The sequence below is a fragment of the Rhamphochromis longiceps genome, linkage group LG2, assembly GCF_057381845.1.
Source record: "Rhamphochromis longiceps isolate RC_006_pf linkage group LG2, R_longiceps_female_GT1.1, whole genome shotgun sequence".
Taxonomy (NCBI): domain Eukaryota; kingdom Metazoa; phylum Chordata; class Actinopteri; order Cichliformes; family Cichlidae; genus Rhamphochromis; species Rhamphochromis longiceps.
This window is the reverse complement of record NC_140558.1, coordinates 25,750,389-25,767,959: the sequence shown is the minus strand read 5'-3', so window position 1 is coordinate 25,767,959 and position 17,571 is coordinate 25,750,389. Positions and strand designations below refer to the sequence as shown.

The 17,571-nt window shown below is 39.7% G+C and overlaps 1 protein-coding gene across 9 annotated transcripts; it reads right to left on the bottom strand.

The window, feature by feature from the left end:
* Window positions 1-3,385: 3,385 nt before the first annotated feature.
* On the bottom strand, window positions 3,386-17,050 carry phf6 (PHD finger protein 6). Of its 9 annotated transcripts, none has more exons than XM_085419957.1 (13): window positions 16,893-17,050; window positions 16,158-16,230; window positions 10,836-13,327; window positions 8,803-8,966; window positions 8,388-8,489; window positions 6,912-7,045; window positions 6,698-6,744; window positions 6,325-6,485; window positions 6,080-6,223; window positions 5,892-5,996; window positions 5,667-5,800; window positions 4,335-4,461; window positions 3,386-4,237 (listed from the first exon to the last, which is right to left on the bottom strand). In XM_085419957.1, exons 4-12 carry the CDS (start codon window positions 8,938-8,940, stop codon window positions 4,335-4,337), a joined length of 1,092 nt encoding a protein of 363 aa, XP_085276083.1. In that variant the 5' UTR covers window positions 8,941-8,966; window positions 10,836-13,327; window positions 16,158-16,230; window positions 16,893-17,050; the 3' UTR covers window positions 3,386-4,237. The 9 variants fall into 9 exon arrangements, 7 of the variants coding, with proteins under 7 accessions (XP_085276083.1, XP_085276108.1, XP_085276091.1 ...); XM_085419982.1 differs by having other exon boundaries at window positions 13,232-13,327; XM_085419965.1 differs by lacking the exon at window positions 16,893-17,050 and adding an exon at window positions 16,757-16,836.
* Between the last annotated feature and the right edge of the window lie 521 nt (window positions 17,051-17,571).

Sequence of the window (17,571 nt, the reverse complement as noted above, 5' to 3'; positions counted from 1 at the left end):
ACTCTGGAATTCCTCACTGCACGCAGCAGTTCTATACTAAGAAAAAATGCAGTTTTATGCTGCAACTCCCCAAATGCACCCCCTGAAAGACATCTTTACCTAAGAATTATTTATTGGTGGCACTGCACTTAATTGGTTTAGGTCTTATTTGTCAAATAGAACTTTCTCTGTCAGCCTTCTCGGTTACGAATCATCTTCTGCTCCTCTGTCATGCGGTGTCCCACAGGGCTCAATTTTAGGGCCACTGCTCTTTTTACTGTATCTATTGCCTCTGGGTTCCATCCTTAGAAGGCATGGGATCTCATTTCATTGTTATGCCGATGACTACCAAATTTATTTGCCATTAAAGTACAAGGATGGCATCTCCATAAAACCTCTTTTGACATGTCTAGATGACATTAAAGCTTGGTTGGCTCTAAACTTTTTAAATTTTAATTAAAAGAAAACAGAAGTGTTGGTGTTTGGACCCAGTGGTCCTTGCGAGTCGTCCTCTGTAGATTTGGGACTCCTGGAAGTCTATTTTAAACCTTACTGACCTTGGTTTTAAGTTGGACAGTGATTTTAAATTGGACAACCAAATCAGAGCAGTGGTGAAGTCCAGTTTTTATCATTTAAGGCGACTGGCAAGAGTAAAATCTTTTCTTTCGAGGCAGCACCTTGAAACAGTGATCCATGCTTTTATTTCTTCCTGCCTGGACTACTGTAACTCACTTTATGTGGGGGTCAGTCAGTCATTGCTCTCATGTCTGCAGCTTGTTCAAAATGCTGTTGTGATTTATGGTGACAACCGAACAAAACACCCATTGTTGTGTTACATTATTGTGAAACCTGTTTTTATGTGTAAGTCACAATGTCTGCACACCCTAAAATTCTGTATATAAGAATATAATGACAGGTCAAAATGTAAGTGGGAAGTAGTTGAGAATTACAGACATATTAAAACCGTTTCTTTCCGTGGTCATTTTGTCACAATGATGGAAGAAATCCTATAGTCACTTGTTGACTTTCACTATAATACTACAACTCAGTTTATTAAAGACCCATCAATGATTTTCTTAGGAACAAGTGTACATGACTGTTCTTCTGAATTAATTAGATCTTATAGTAAAGTAGTACAGCCACAAACTGAGAGAATACAACTGTGTTCATTTTTCATACAGTTATGTCTGATGGTATATGGAGGGTGATGTGACTTTGGCTCTGTACGCGAACGTAATAGATTTTCCAATGAAGGAACTGAGATGCATTGGAAGCATAGCCTTTGGCTAAAACGTATTACATTTACCACAGTCCTCAATCAGCAGTGTCTGGAAATTATGACCACCATCAAAGAACGTGTGCAGCCTTTACTGAAGCTGTGTTCAGTTGTTTGTTTCAGCGTTTAGTTTCAAGTGAACTACAGCTGGATTGGGCTGAGATTCATTGCAGAAATTCTTGTGTTGCTTTTTCATGATATTTTAAGTCACTGTCCATCTTTTCTGCAAACTACTGCCCAATAACCTTTGCTGAATTTGTCTATATTTGAGCAGACAGCTCAGGACTGATCAGGCTGCTTCTAACTTCTGTCAGATCATCAGTAAACACCACAGACCCAATCCATTAGAAGCCATCATGCTCATTCCTCACACTGCCATCATTTCTCTGTCCATTCCCTTACAGGCTGATTTGAGTTTCATTTGTGCTGTTTCAGAGCTGTTTGGGCGTCTTTAGTTGTTGTTTTTTTAGCCAAGTTTAATCTGGCTTTTCTAATCCTCAGACTGATGATTTGTTTGTAACTTGTGGCGAACACTGTGGATTTCCACTCATGGCAGTCTGTCTTTATGATACACTTTCCTCGTAGACACCATTCTTTACTTGGCTTCCTATCAGGGGTTTTTATTTTCCATGGAAATGATCTTGTAATCACTCATTACTGGGTTCTTCAACAAGATTCAACAAGCAGCTGGAAACATTTCTTGAGAGATTTTGGTCCATGTTGACATGACGACAACACTGCTGCTGCAAATTTGTCAGTGGTGAATCTCTGAATGGTGTGAATCTCTGTTCCATCACACCCCAAAGGTGCTCTACTGGATTGATATCTGACTGCTATGGAGGCCATTTGCCTACAGTGAGCTCATTTTCATGTTCAAGAAACCAGTTAAAGCTTTGAGTTTTGTGACACGGTGTAATATCCTGCTGGAAACAGCCATCAGAAAAAGGCTACACTGTGCTCATAAAGAGATGCACAAGGTCTGCAATAATAGTAAGGTGGGCTGTGGCATTTAAATGATGCTCAGTTGGTACTAAGATGCCCACATTGTTACACCCTTACCCTGAACCGCTGTTACAAGGCAGGATGAATTCATGTTGGTTACACTAAACTCGGACCCTTCCAACAGATCGTCACAGCAGAAATCAACTCATCAGATCAGGCAACATTTTTCCAAACTTCAGTCCAATTTTGGCGAGTCCATGTGAAGTGTAACGTCAGATTTGTGTTCTTAGCTGGTGTGGGATTCTGCTGCTGTAGCACATCTGCAATCAGCTCAAAGTAGTCTGACCTCTTGCATCAACACAGCATTTTTGCCAAGAGAACTGACTTTTTTTTTCTTCCCCTTTTATGTCCTATTCACTGTAAACCTGAGAGATGCTTGTGTGAGAAAGTCCCAATAAATGAGCAGATTTTGAAAATACTCGGATCAGCCTGTCTGGCACTGAGAACCACACCATGTTTCAAGTCACTTTAATCACTTTTCTTCTGATAATTAGTTTGAACATCAGCAGATTGTCTCAACCATGTTGGCATGCCTAAATACACTGGCAAAGTTACTGCCTGTGATTGGTGATCTAGATATTTATGTTGAGCAGTCGAACAGGTGTACCTGTTGGCCTGTGAGTAATAGGCTATTGTAGCATAATGATGGCTATATTTCACTTGCACTGATGACTTTTTCAGCTCATGTTGATCCCAGAAACAACTCCAAATACAACAGCCCTTTCAGCAGCCTAACCTATGTAATCAGGGGACAGTCTGTGGAACAGCTTTGAATCAACAGTACAATAACTTTTGGCCTTTTGAAAAAGAGTGCACATCAATACAGCGTTTTTGGCAAATACCTGAAGCAACAAATGTTGCATCACTCTGTAACAACATACAGGCCTGACTGTACCTGCATGTTCTCACAGCTAGCGTGTCACATTTAAACTTTTAAAACTCACTTTTGTATTTCTCTTGCCTCCTTTCTGGGTTGTTTTTGTTTTTTTCCTTTTTTCTCGTTGCTTGTTTGGTAAATAATAAGAGAGGAAAACCCTCACTTTTAATACTCTAACAGGCCACGTGTAGGGCTTCTAGTCTCTACTACCCTTAAGACTCACTTTTAAAACAAAAACTCGATTCACTCAGTAAAAGTGTAAAATAAAAATATTTTCTATTCCAATCATTCATGGATACATTTGTAGAGATACAAGTAACAGTACATCAAACAAAGTCAAGCCAACTCCTCTAAAGGGCTCTACTTGGCCCTTTAGCAGCTAAATAAAAAAATGCCACCTTTAACAGTGGGAAAATCCAAGTGCATGCTGGCAAAACTTGTAATTGTGACTGTCTGAAATCCAGATATTCAAAAGTACTCATGATGATAATACAGTAGCAAAATATTACATATCAAGAAAGAAAGGCTAACATGAAAAGAGTATTCTTAAGACGCGATTACAGAAACAAGGTAATCAAACTGCACAACGTCATCGACACTAGTAACAAACAGACCCCTCTTAAAAGTGAGTCCTTTAGAAGCTAGGGAAGAGGAAACAACGCTTTGACGTTCAACAAGTGTGGGTCATGTCATTTGTGGCAACATGGGCAGTGAGTGACAATCAGAAGATCAGTTCATCATCTCCTTTCCCCGACATTAACATGTAGTTTTCAAAATTGGTTCAATAGCTGAAACTTGGGGAAGTCTTGGCTTGTTATGATGCTTTTGCAGTCCAGTGCACTGCCGAGTACCACCGGTCATCCTGTTCAACTCTTAAAAAAAGGGTTTCATGAAGAAGACATCTGGTGCACACTGGGGGCATCCTGTCCACGTGAAACACTTTGGGAGCTTGTAGACCACAACTTTGTGAGTAGGCTAAGGTTTAGTATAAAGAAAGGAAAAAAAAAGAAAAGAAAAAGAATCTCTCTCCGAGGTCTTGCGCTCTTCGGGTTTTCTTCCTACGTCACACCGACTGGGCCAAACCTGTTAAAACTGAACCCACCCTAAAAAGCAAAAATCATAAGGAAAGTTTGGTTAATGATGGCAATCGGACATTTTTACACTAATTCTTTGTGCACAACCAGAGGAGCAGTTACGTACTTAGTTGCCATTCAGTTGTGTTGGTGTTCCTGCGTGGTGGATTGCTGCCCTCTCTCTACTGCGATTCTCTCGTTCCTCATCCTCTTCATCTCTCTCCTCATTGCCACTGTGGTTCTTACAGTATAGCCTTAAAAAACAAAAAACACAAACAGTGTTTGTAAGTTATGTAAATGTGTTTGTTTTTTTAAGTGATGAATAACTCAGGAAAGTGGAAAACCACAGAGTGAGTGCTGAACACGCCGCCAACACTATGCTGATTTCATTACTGCAGAGCTCCAAACTTCCTCTCCCATTAACATCATCACAAACACTGTGGACACAAACACTGGGAGCTTCATAGCAGCTCCTGTAGGTGTAATGTGTAGATAGAGCAGTGCTTTGGTCCATATAATGTAGCAATCTCAGCTGCAAACCATGCACACCATTTATCAAACCTTAAAAAAGGACCATGTTGCTGTATTTTAGCCTTAAGTCTTTAGTGTTTAATGGTTTGCAACCTCCGTCATGCTAACACTGCACTCTTCACCTCTGCTGGAGAGGAGAAAAATGAGGAGTCATTCAAAACAGCATGTGAATGGTGTTTATCAGAACAACCTGCATGAGCTCCAAAAAAAACTGTAATGAATCATATTAACATTTTGTTTTCCAGGCTGACTGATAACAAACTCAGAAATTAGCCACCTGGCAACAGCCGCTTTGCTAACTGCATTGCAGAACCGGGGCAGCCTGCCAGCAGCTGACTGTCGTGGCTTGTTGCTCCTCAAATCGACCCTAACACAACTATCAAGGCACTCCGTCTGGCAGACCATCGGGTATGTACTGAACATCGTGAAAGAGGTGACTGTGTGCATCCTGCTGGATCAAAAGATGCATCTTCCTGAAACACACACTTGTACTGAACGAGCAACAAAAACACTTTAAGGAGAAATAAGCAAGGAAGGAATTCTCCTTTCACGATACACTCGATGCTTTGTGACAACACAAAAAAATTAATAAAAAGTCTTAAGAGCACAATTTTTCTACCTCACTTCCATAGTCGTGATCACAAAATTGGGGCCGGGATTACGATAAACATAATATATACCAGAAGGTGTTCTTATTCAAATCCCTGCACATCACTGAGACAACCATTAATTATCTTTGTGATCCAGTATTCACGTCAGTAACTGAGTTACAAAATAATTGCAATGCTCTTGATGATCACACATAAAAACAAGTAATTGTGTGTTAACAATTACTGTCACTATAATGAGACCACAACTGTGCAATAAATATATAATTAAGCAGTTTAGGACACAAAAACAGAAGATAAAATAGAGAAGTTTTGCTCACTTGTAAATGCCACGCGCCATGTTTTCAATATACTTGGCTTTGTCCTGCAGGCCGCAGTGGTAGTGGTAGGTCTTCACACATGCTTTGATTTCACACCCAATGGTAGCACCCAACTGAGTACACAGCGTGCATTTCTGGGGGGGAAAAACCCAACACAATCCACAACTCTGTCAAAACGAATTTTAGATGCAAAACTTTAAACTGCTATTTGTTTCGTGTCCCCACCATTCTTTTGCCTCTTTTGATTTCCTGGATGACAGTTTTCACATCAAAGTTTCCAAATTCGGCCCGTGACGTGGTGGTCAGCTGTACCGTCCCCGATGAAAAAAGCTGAAACAGATCAGAGATTAAATGCAGGCCGGCGGTACTTTAAAAGCACATCCACAGATTACCCTCCGAACGGGAATTCTCACCATGCACTTGTAGTGTGCGGCCACTTTTTTGGAGTTATCCGTATGAAGCATGCCTCTTGTTTCATTCTCTTCCTCACCAGCATGGCAAAAGCCGCAGCGCTGGCCGCTGTCTCCAGGGCTGGTCCGGAGAGGTGACCTGTCCCGCTAAATAAACAAAAAGGGCACATCAGCTAAAATTCACACCCAGCACAGACACCATTCAAGGGAATCTCGTATTGTTTTATGGACTCTGAGCGCTGCCGTACGTGAGAGGAGCTCTCCTCATCTGCAGCCTGTGACGAGGTAGAGCGTGTGTCTTCTGACTGGCCGCGAGATCCCGCCTTGGCTCTCCCCTTCTCGAACCTTCCCCTGCCCCTGCTTTGTGGAGGCGACGAGTCTGAATCCTCGGCCACAGCTCCCTCTTCATCTAATGACAAAGAAATAAATCGGGTTTCACAAATTTCAGCTTCACAACAACACAAAGACACATGCAAGTGGAAGTGTTTTGACAATAAAACAGATTACAGTTTTAAATCAGAATACTGCTAACAATGGCTGTTGTTGCACAGGTTCAATGATAAATGTCACAGGCTTGTGGTTAAGTAGTAGCAGTGTAACTGATGTTAAAGTAAACTTTACCTTGAATGCCATCCTGGGAAACATCCCTGTGTTTGCGGCAGTAAACGCTACAATCAGAAATAAAAGAGTTCAGTTAAAAGACGCCAGGACTGAATATGAGTGACAAATGGTTGAGATTAATGACCAGCTGTGCAGCTATAGTTAATAAATGCCTGGGTGTATGACTGTTTATTGTACAGTAATGCTCAGCAGAATCCAAATGTAAGAGTCTTACAGGTAAATCCCTTGCGAGGGATTCTCTTTGATCTGGGCTTTGTCCTTAACAGCACAGTAATAGTGATACGTCCTCCGGCACGTCTTCACATCGCAACCGATGGTCGCACCCGGTCGGTGACAAGAAGAACACATCTACAACAACAGCAGATGCAGCGACATTATTTTGTACGCCGATTCAAAACAGTCATCCATTAGTAACGCATTCATACGTGGATCTGAGAAATGATCGCTCCAAGTATTATGGGTCTGGTGTGTCATATGAAAATATTAAAAACATGTCCCAGTGGGACACCGCTGATTGATTCAAGAGAAGAACAAATTAAAATCAGCAGGGAAGGTTAAACCAAAAGGAAAACAATGTGATACAATTTAAAAGAAAACCAGCACAGGAAGCTTAGAGCGGCTGATAACATACCGTCTGTAGATGAACACTGAACTGATCAGAGAGCGTTATTTTTAAAAACTGATGAATATTTTTAATTATTTTTTCCCCAAAATGTAAGGATGCTTTGTTGTTTATGATCATACACCAAACGTGTAGTTACTGGTCAAATAGGACCTGCCTTTTAAAGGAAGGGATTTAACGTTTTATAGGCAGAAATATGAGCCGATTCATCAACATAATATCCAAAAGATGAATCAGTGACAATCTGCAGAAAGGTTTGGGAAACAAATTAAAATGTTTGCAAACGCACAACTTTAAAGGCTACATTTTTTACTCTTTACTAAGTGATGATGTAACAAAAACAATTATTAAATAAGTCAAATACAACATGTGCAACTTATTAATGCACAGCTCTGCAGATCAATTCTCATTTTGAAATAAGCTGCATTTCAGTGTGACACCCCTCTCACACTTATATACAGGAAATACAGAATAGTGCAAGCACACACTTACAGACCACTGCAGTGCATCCCATTAGCATTCAGTGGCACACTGACACACACACAACCAGTTTTGAAAGCATCCTGGAAAAGCCATCTTTTTATTTAACAGTGTGTCAGATTGAGGCAAGAAGAACCAGCAGCTTTAGATCTTTTATTGGATGAGAACAGCTGACATTTCCCACTTAAAGATGCCAAGAAAGAGGATATAATGTAATAATAGTAGCTGGTATCAACCCCAGTCCTCTGTAGCAAACTTGCATAGTTACATAAACACACACACACAGCTTAAAAGGTGAGACACCATTATTATAATGATGATGATGATTATAGCAAAAGCAGTAAAAACTATGAGTACATTTTGGCATTAGTAACTATTACTTAGAAGCAGGCATTGTACAGCCACAGATGTGCAATTTCCTCAAAGAGAAATGCGCTCAGGGTCATTCCCTTGAATGATTCCACGACTGCTTTCAGATGCTAAACAGTCTCTGAACTGAAAATTTGGGCCTTTAACACTAATTTGGCAGCGGTGCTAACCCATGGATGCAGCCTATCTGCTGACCTGAGCACAACAGTAGGTACTCACCAGTTTATTTCCCCTCTTGATCTCTTTTTTAACATCCTCAATGGAAAATCCTCCAATGTTTTCACTGTCTGAATGTGATGTGACGAGGGCTGAAGAGAAAAGCTGAAGAGGACAGAAAAAGAAGCAATAAAATAATGAGAAATTTATTTACGTAGCATTAATATAAGGATGAATTTGATATACAGAACATCTCTGGGATTATTTCTCTTAACTATTGCTGATGTACAGTTTTCCACAAAGGCATTAGATCATTTATGGGAGAAGAATCATTTCATTTCACAACTGCATGAAGAAATAAAAACAAAAACAGACGTGAGCTGTTCACTATTCTGCTCATGTGGCAGAGGGCTGCAAAGTAGGCAGCTTGGATGACGGATCCCGGGCTGAAAAACTGAGAACAACGCGGCTTCCTCACCATGCACTTATGGTGGGCTGCCACCTTCTGGCTGTCAGACATCAGCAGCTGCCCACACTCCTTGTCCCGGTTGGTTCTGCAGAAGGCACATTTGGGTAGCCGTGCTGCTGCTGCGGCTCCTTTCCTCTGTCCTGACATGGCCAAAGGCTTTTTTGTTTGTGAATCTAATTTAGAAAAGGAAAAAAAAAAAAAAAAAGTAAGAAAAACAAGATAAATTTCACTTGCAAAAGCTTGTAGACTCTTTTAGCAGGGATGGAATCAAAGGAAATGTTCACTATGATGCATTGGTCTACATGGAGTTTAATCACCGCTCATAAACTAGAAACTACAAGACAGTAGATACTCACCGCTAACGTAGGCAAAGAGTGAGTGATGAATAGAAACATCACTTACAGTTTGGATATTTAAGCATAAACCACGTTCTTGGACTCACACACCCCCAACCCCACGCCCTCACTTAAGTGAAATAACACATAAGTTGCTTTGGAAAGGAGCCACGAGAAACTCTTTTCCAGAAACAGCAGGAAACAAAAACTTTCAACTACTCGCAGACAAGTAACTTCAAAACAGAGGGGGAAAGTCACAACAGAGCAGCTCGTGCCTGCTTTAAGTGCTGCTTGGCAAAGCCAGGAATGGATCACACATTTTTTTTTTTTTTTTTTGGGGGGGGGGGGGGGGGGGGGGGGGATTTCCCATTTCACTTCAGTTTTTCCAACTTCAGAATCTCATAAAGTTTATTCTAACAGAGCATGTGGGGTTTTTTTTTCTAGATGCTGAATGGAGAGGGAAAAAAAGTAACAACCACCTACAGTTTTTGTGTGAAGAAGGCAGTCAAATATAAAATCCTGTTGTAAAGTGTCATGGCTGAAGGCCATATTGTGAGGATACAGGGAACCTTTACCAGTCATCCAAAGCCTAGATAAGATTAAAAAGGAAGGGAAATCAGCAGAAGCTGGTGGAGCACATCTGATGCAACCCGGAGTACTTTTAATTATAATGTCCTCCATAGCAGTTTTATTTGTGATGACTAGTTAGTACACAGGCATTACCTGGAGTTTGAATGATTTCAAGTTTCATATTGTTTTTGATTCAATGCCAGCTAAATTTTAAATGCACATCTTATTTATGTATTAATCTAAATTTTATTAAAATTCAAACAAATCCGTTAGTGTATTCTTCAGAGTGCATAGGTGGATCAAACCCCCAAACGCGTGCTGTTATTCTCACATAGTCCGCTGTCATAGTGCTCTGCACACATTCTTTAAAGGAAAATAACCCAAAAAGCAAAGGAAAACTTAAAAGATATAATCAATCCACAAACGAAACTGGGTGATTTTATGTAGATATTAGAGAAAGAAAGAAAAAGAATCACAATAGCAGTGCGCTGCGACGCCTTGATAGAGCCATTACAGCCATGACAGCAGGGCCAGGATTTCACTGCGGCGGCTCCAGCAACAGAGCTCAGCGTGCAAACACACAATACTGGCCGAGCAAATAACACCAAAAAGACTATATTTCAACATCTGCTGCTCTCTGAATCGCTCTCACATCACAATCTTGCACTACAAGACGATAGTTGTGGGGGGATTTTTGACGAGAAGGGGCGAAACATAAGAAGCGACTGAAATTGCTCCCACAAACTTTTGAATTAAAGGGGGTGTGTGACTCTTTCTCCACCAAACTAGTTATAACTGAAAACATTTTTACTACGAACATCTCAGCGCCGCGAAATGTTCCTCCCAAGGCCTTTTCATGCAGAGAAATAAAGGTCGGTTGCAGGAAAATGTGACTCTTCGACATTATGATTTCACTGGAAGTCGAAAAACTGCGAATATTTCCCTTTAAATGTGGGAAATTATCATGACAGGCGCGGGTCTTTGCGAACCGTTTCGAAGTAAAGAGCGCCATACGTGATGTATCCCTGTGAAAAGCGAGCAGCTCGGCTTGTACGCAAGCAATACGGCCTGAAACGACAACAGGCCATAAAACACAGCGGGTATCATCCAGCCGTGGATTCACAGCTCGTAGCTTACCTGTTAATGTAATCTTATCGCGCCGAAACGCTACAAAAGAAGGAAAAGTGCTCCGGCCAGCGGCTGTGTTTCTTTCCGTCCTTCAGAAGTGATCGTGTGCTTTTCGCAATAGCACCAAGCTAGCTAAAATGTCCACGGCGCTAGGACTTCCGGGTCTGGCTTTCACAATAAAAGTCATGACGACAAACTTACGTGTCAGGCGTAAAAAAAAAGCAAAACTGTTTTTTAAAAAAGACCTAAATGAAATGGCTTTAATGAAGTGTATCTTTCCTAAAAGCAGAGCAGAACAATGGCCGGACATGCAGGTTTAGTAAAAGCTAGTACTGATTTTAATTTAAATATAAGTTGTTGCTGCTGTTATAGCTAAAATCAGCCCATGTTGTCATGTTTTGGGGAGTTTTGTTTTAAATTATCAAAAATAAAGGTCTCTTCTAAGAAAAAATCCATTTGATTTAATTTATTTTCTTTCATGTTGTAATATTGCTACAAAGATAAGTGTGTCTAAACCTTGTACGTTATCACATTTTTATCACATATCATCGGGCCACATGAGACCATCAAAGAAGGACTTGTAAATAAATGCCATTTACACTGTGTAATGTAATGTAATTACAGATGGATCTAAGTTTGGTCCCCGTGACACACATTAAAAGATAGATAGATAGATCAACCTCCTCATCATACAAAACAGTTGTCTTAATAATACTGTCTGTTTTGTGGCCCGTTTGAGTTTGCTGGGTATATGCAGAGTCAGGTATTTGACTATGGTCACCACAGCTTTTCCTCTAATGAGGAGGGATTGAAGGATGTGAGGTCTCCTCCTACCACCACAATCTCTTTTATGTTCCCCAAATTTCCCACAAATTGTTTGCATCACACCAGCCAACAAGTTCTTCCACGTCTCTCCTCTACATTGACTCATCATTAATTGCAACAGCTGCATCATCTGTAAAAGTCACAATATGATTGCCCGGATACTTTGCTGAGCAATCACGTGTGAGTAGTGTGCACAGTAAGGGGCTCAATACAAGCTTAATCACAGCTGAGTTTTTATGCACTGGGACAATAATGGACCTCTAAGGCACCACAGTCTGGGATATGTTAAAAAATGCATGTCAACACCATGGTGGGGCCCTGAGTAGGAAAAGTTTAAACCAGTGATGTCAAACTTATTTTATGTCATGAGACACGTGCATCCTACTTTGATCTTAAGCCGGGCGGTCCTGTAAAACACCCCTTTCTGTCACTCTAAAGAAATGTAACTTGCATTTAAACCCTGAGATATCTTAATATAAAAAAGTACAATTTCAAGAGAATGCCTCAGTTTTTCTACATGACCTGAACGGTGATAAACAAAATAATGAAGTAATAAATGTGTAAAATTACAGAAAAAGTTCTATAAAAAATCCCAGAAATTTCCACAGTATTTCATTTAATTACTTACGTATTACTTTATTATTTTAGTGTGATATGAATGTCAAGGACACACTCAAAAAAATAAAACATTAGATTTACTTAAAAAAGTTATGTCAAGTGGTTCCACACAACTGCTTTAAGTAACTTTTAAGAAATGTTGTTACTTAGTTTGAACTCAATACTGTTAAGTTAGATTTACGTAAGTGTATTGGCTAAATGTAACTTAATTGCAATGCTTAGCTGATACTTATCTTTGTTGCTTTAAGCATACATAACTTGTTTAGGCAATATCTTTGTAATACTGTTACTTAGCTGGTACATAACTTTTCTGCTTTAGAAGGACATAACCTGGTTAGGTAATATCTTTGTAAAACTGTTATGTAGCTGCTACATAACTTTGTTGCTTTTGAATTACATAAAAATGTTAAGTAATTTCTATTCAATACAATTACAAATAAATCATTTACACTGGTTACTTCCATACAAAATAGCAAAGTTTCTTAAAAGTTACTTAAAGCAGTTATGTGGAACCACTTGACATAACATTTTTAAGTAAATCTTAGGGAGATCTTTTAGGAAGAAATGAAGACAGCACCCAAATTATCAAACACAATCCTGCCTTTAATAAGCACATTCAGTGCATATAAAATACTTTTTTCCAAGCACAACAGCTTAACACAAAGTGCAATCAATGCAACTTGTTACAAATTCCAAGTGAATATTTTGTGCAGAAAATGTAGATCAGTATAAAGTGCTAACCAACTTGTCGTCAAACTAAAATGATTTAAAAAATGATCCAACAAAGTCCTGTCTTTACTAAGCACATTCAGTGCATATTAAATACTTGTTGACAGACCGAAAAGACTGTAGAGCCGTAGCTTAACACAAAGTGCAATCAATGCAGACAACTTGTTACAACTTTAACTAAATACTTTGTGCATAAAACAATATTTTACTTCAAAGATCAGTGAAGTGCTAACCAACTTGTCTTCTTTGATCAAGCTGTTCGGATCTTCATTGAGGTAGACTGCAAGTCCTTTCAGCGTACACACTCTTCTCATTGCAACTGTGTCGTTCTGTAAAACATAAAAGCAAATTTGACTTAGCTAAACTTTAAAGACATTTTCAGTTAACTTTCAGTTAATTTTTTTAGTGGTATTCAGAATTTTGCAGCACAATTTTTTTTCTAGTATTTTTACAAGGCTTGAAACATATCCGAGTAGATTTAAGTTCTGGTCCAACTATTTTTAAGAACCAAACTTTGAGAAGAACTGCTATACAGCACAAAAATTAAATCGGCAACATGGACATTAAAATTACCTGAACAGTGTATGTATCTCTTTAATGTAACCATGCGAGAAGCTCCGACTTGGTAGTCACAAAGTGGATAACAATCCACCAGATCCTCATGTGCAACAAGAGAAATTTCCTTTGGAGATGGGTCAATTTTGAAGGATCCATAGTGTTCAGTGTACCACGAGCTCAGTTTTTTTTACTATAAACACCAACGAATCTGCCAAAATACACATCTGCAGGATTTCAGCAAACTCTGGCAGACCCCCAGTGATCCATGTACTATTAACATGCCCTTCCTGTAGTAGATGCCCGCAACAGACACACTCTGGGCAAGGCTAACTACAGCTGTGTCAGGGTACTTTTCAGCAAGACAATGTGCAATTTCACGTTTGAGAAGTTCTACTGGGACTGCCGAGACTCGTGAAACCTCAAAAGTGGCTTTGCTACAGCCTGATGAATGCATGTAATGGCCAATCATGAGCTGGTGTTTGGTTGACAAAGACAGGGTTATGTTTTTGAAGCAGTTTGTGTGTCTAGCAACTTTTTAAAAAAATGTGTGCTTTGCCTCGAATCTGATTGTCCATAATAAGGCAAGTGGACCAAAATGGCGAATTATTGAGGGATAATGAGCCAGAAAGTGATGTTTTGGCAATGGTCTTCTATCTGGGCATACTTCTTTGTACCTTTGATGGTGGTCTAAAATCTTACTCTCCAGGTATGCAACTGAGTCACTGTTATGAACAGGACACACAACAAGCTCAACAATATCCTTCAAATCTAGTAGAAGTCCCCAAGCTGGTTCGTTTTCAGGTATGTGTTGTCCAATAATAAGTGGCAGAAGTCTTAGTAAACACCAATTTTCATGTGCATTGCCACCAACAGTTTTTTTACTAAGAAAATTGTGAGGCAATTTCTGAGGGCGATTAGTCTGATCCCCTCCTTTGTAGGGAAATGACTGAACAAGTCTATTTAGATTTTCAAAAGTGATGTACTTCTTGCCTATTAGTATTCGAAGGCACTCAGCTATCTCAAAAGGCACAATACCTTCAAAAAGGTCATGTGCAAGATCAGGGGGGAATCCTGCAGTGACCTTGAAGAAAGACAGACTGTCTGCCAAGACACACGAGCTTTTCACACCACAACAAGCTACCCCTGTCTCACGTGCAGTTGCTATGTACACGATGGAGCTCCTCAGTTCTCAGAGAAAAGTCACTATTTGTAGCTTTTGATTCAATCTCTGAGCGTGTAGCAGTACAAAACCTGCAAAAGTAATCTCCAGAAAAACTTTCCACAAAACCGGCCAATCCATGAGCTCCGAGGCTGTCTGCCACTACATATTGGACAGTGCCTTTAAAGTTGACCCCTAAATTGTCAATGAACACTCCCTGCTGCTCTAAAATGACAAGGTCTTGCAAAAGTGGCTCAAATATTTTTGGATAGCCAAAGGTCCTAAGGTCCTCACTTTTGCACAAGAGAGCCAAATAAATAGAAGAGAGGGATGAATGACTACCTGGTGGCAAGTTACCTAAAATCCAGTAAACTGAGCAAAGTTTATGCTTTTTCCGTGATGTCCCCAATGGATTGCAAATTTCGAAATCATCAACATAAAGACAAATAGAGATTCTTAGTTCACCGCCTGAGAAAAACTCATTATTTGGAAAATGTAGACCATCTTTATATGATGTATACTTTTCCTTATTTACAAAAGGATTCTGATTGTGGCTAGTGACAAATTTGTTCAGTATGTTTTCTTGTTTAAATATCTGCTGTAATGATTTTAGAATAGGAATATACTGAAAGGTCCTCTTGCTTTGGGAATCGAGAATGTATTCAATTGGATCAATTACTTCAAAATGTTTTCTGTAATACTGTCTGCGTTTGAAGGCAGTGGCAAGTGTGCCGTCCTTTTCTATGGCTTTTAACAAAGGGTTAAAAGAAACTGCCTTTGTCAGTTCTTCAATAACAGGCTGGTCTAGACAAAGGTTATGATTCTTGAGTATGTCTACAATTACTTGATTTGTCAAAGGCACTGATGCACAGCTTATCAGGTAGTGCAATTCTGAAAGCAACTCGTCAATTGCTATGCTGGGAACATGAAAATAGTTTTCCAACTTAAGTAAAAGAGATGCAAAATTAAGTTCTATTACATTTGCCAAATCTTCAGTCTCACTTGTAGTTGTATCGTGATCAATATTTGCACTTATGTCCTCTTCTACAATAGTGTCTGTACTGTCATCAGCTGATGTTTGGCCTACAATAGTGTTAGCAATACCGATTTTAAAGTCTTTTAAGGTATAAGGATTGTGTTTCCTATTTCGATGAGACTTGAATGTACCATAGATATTTGTTTTGAAAGAACAACCCTCAAACATGCAATGCACAGTCTCGTTACATTTTAGATGGTTGTTAATGTGAGAAAAATACTCCTGCTCTGAAGCTATGTTGCAGCAGGAACACAAATGGCAGTTAAATGTTGCCAAACTCACAGACTTGTCTAGAGTTCTTTGGGTATGTGATCTGCTTAAGTGGCTATGTAGAGCATTCCATGTTTTGAAAACACAGACACAATCAGAATAGGCACATGGATACTGCTGTCTACTATGAACTAACCTGTAGTGTTTTAATAACAGAGCTCGTGATGACACCACTTTTTTGCACAATTTGCACTGCCACATCAACGTATCTGGGGGAGAAGCACAAAAGACATTTTCATTACACTGTCCCTGAAAAAACTAAATAATTTGCACATTGTTAATGTTTCATATTAATCAGTTTTATTTTTAATATTGTATGCTACAACAATGAATTTATTGATCTACATCATCACCACTGCATATTGTGTAAATGTGTGTGTAATCTGACATTAAAAGTCGAGTGAGAAATCCCATGGACATTGTACAACATTAATGCAGTTCATCTTACACCAGCTTACTAAATGCTTTCTGCAAGCTACATCAAAACGTAAGCTGAAATATTAGACAGAAAATACACCCTAACCTGTCTGCTAGCAAGGAGCGCTTCTCCACTGTTGTTGGCTAAAGTGCAACGCAGTCAGGCGTCCGAGTATAAACTCGGCGCGAAAGTGCGTGCCGGACCGAATGCGCTGCCTGTACCGACGCATACCGACGCTAGCGCTACACTACATTTGGGCTGAAAACAGAGCTTTGCTATTGCAATGGAGTCCCCTCCAAAATCATTTGGAAACTCACGTGCAGCAAGTCCACGTTAGCAAACCTTTACCGGGCAAAACCCTGCCTGTACTCTTTTCTTAGTAGCACTTGCGACATTAACTGACGTGTGAACATATATATGTAGACGGGCTTTACAAGAAAAATGACTTCTTACCTGATTTTTGGACAAAAATGCGGCTGAACCAGTCCACATGGCGAAGAAAAAGCAAGCTTGAGAAAGAGGGTGGTGCGCATGCGCATTGGCCCTTACTTAGGCGGGCTCTGCACGCAGCAGTATGTGCAGAGGGACAAACCTGTGAATTTACTCAACAATGTTACGTTGACACAGTTCAATGACTTTGTGTAACAACAAAAAGTAACAACATTTCATTAAATTTGCACAAACACTTTAAGAATTTTTGCAAAATCGAGTTTATTAAGAACAAACAACAAAATCTACTTTAGTAAAAGCAGAGATAGGCTGAGTTCATTTTTTTGAGTGCACCCTTATCAGTAGGAAAAGTAAAACTTACACTTGCATGGTCTAAATTTATGCCCTTCATTTACTGTTTTCAAAGCCATCCAGTGGGCTGAATTTGGAGTCTTTGCCAGCTCAATTCTGGATCCCCTCATGTTTGACACCTGTGGTTTAAACTATTCTAAAAACATACAGCATTGTGCAAAAGTCTTGAGCTGCCACTCCGTTCTTTGTATTTTGCTTCCAAGGAGCCAGACTTTCTTTTAGTAATAGTTTTGCATGCTTTCATCGTTCTCTTTCAGCTAATTCCTTTATGGATCTCTTCCATTATCCCACCCTATACCTAGAATCCACCTCTCTCACTCCAACCATCTTT

What these genes read in the sequence shown, in the direction of transcription:
- phf6 (XM_085419957.1), bottom strand. Translation starts at nt 8,940, where the DNA reads ATGTCAGGACAGAGGAAAGGAGCCGCAGCAGCAGCACGGCTACCCAAA. An exon ending in CCCTCGCAAGGGATTTACCT is followed by an intron (nt 6,745 to 6,911) that starts GTAAGACTCTTA and finishes TTCTGATTGTAG; the next exon opens with CGTTTACTGCCGCAAACACA. An exon ending in TCAAAAGAGGCAAAAGAATG is followed by an intron (nt 5,801 to 5,891) that starts GTGGGGACACGA and finishes TTTCCCCCCCAG; the next exon opens with AAATGCACGCTGTGTACTCA.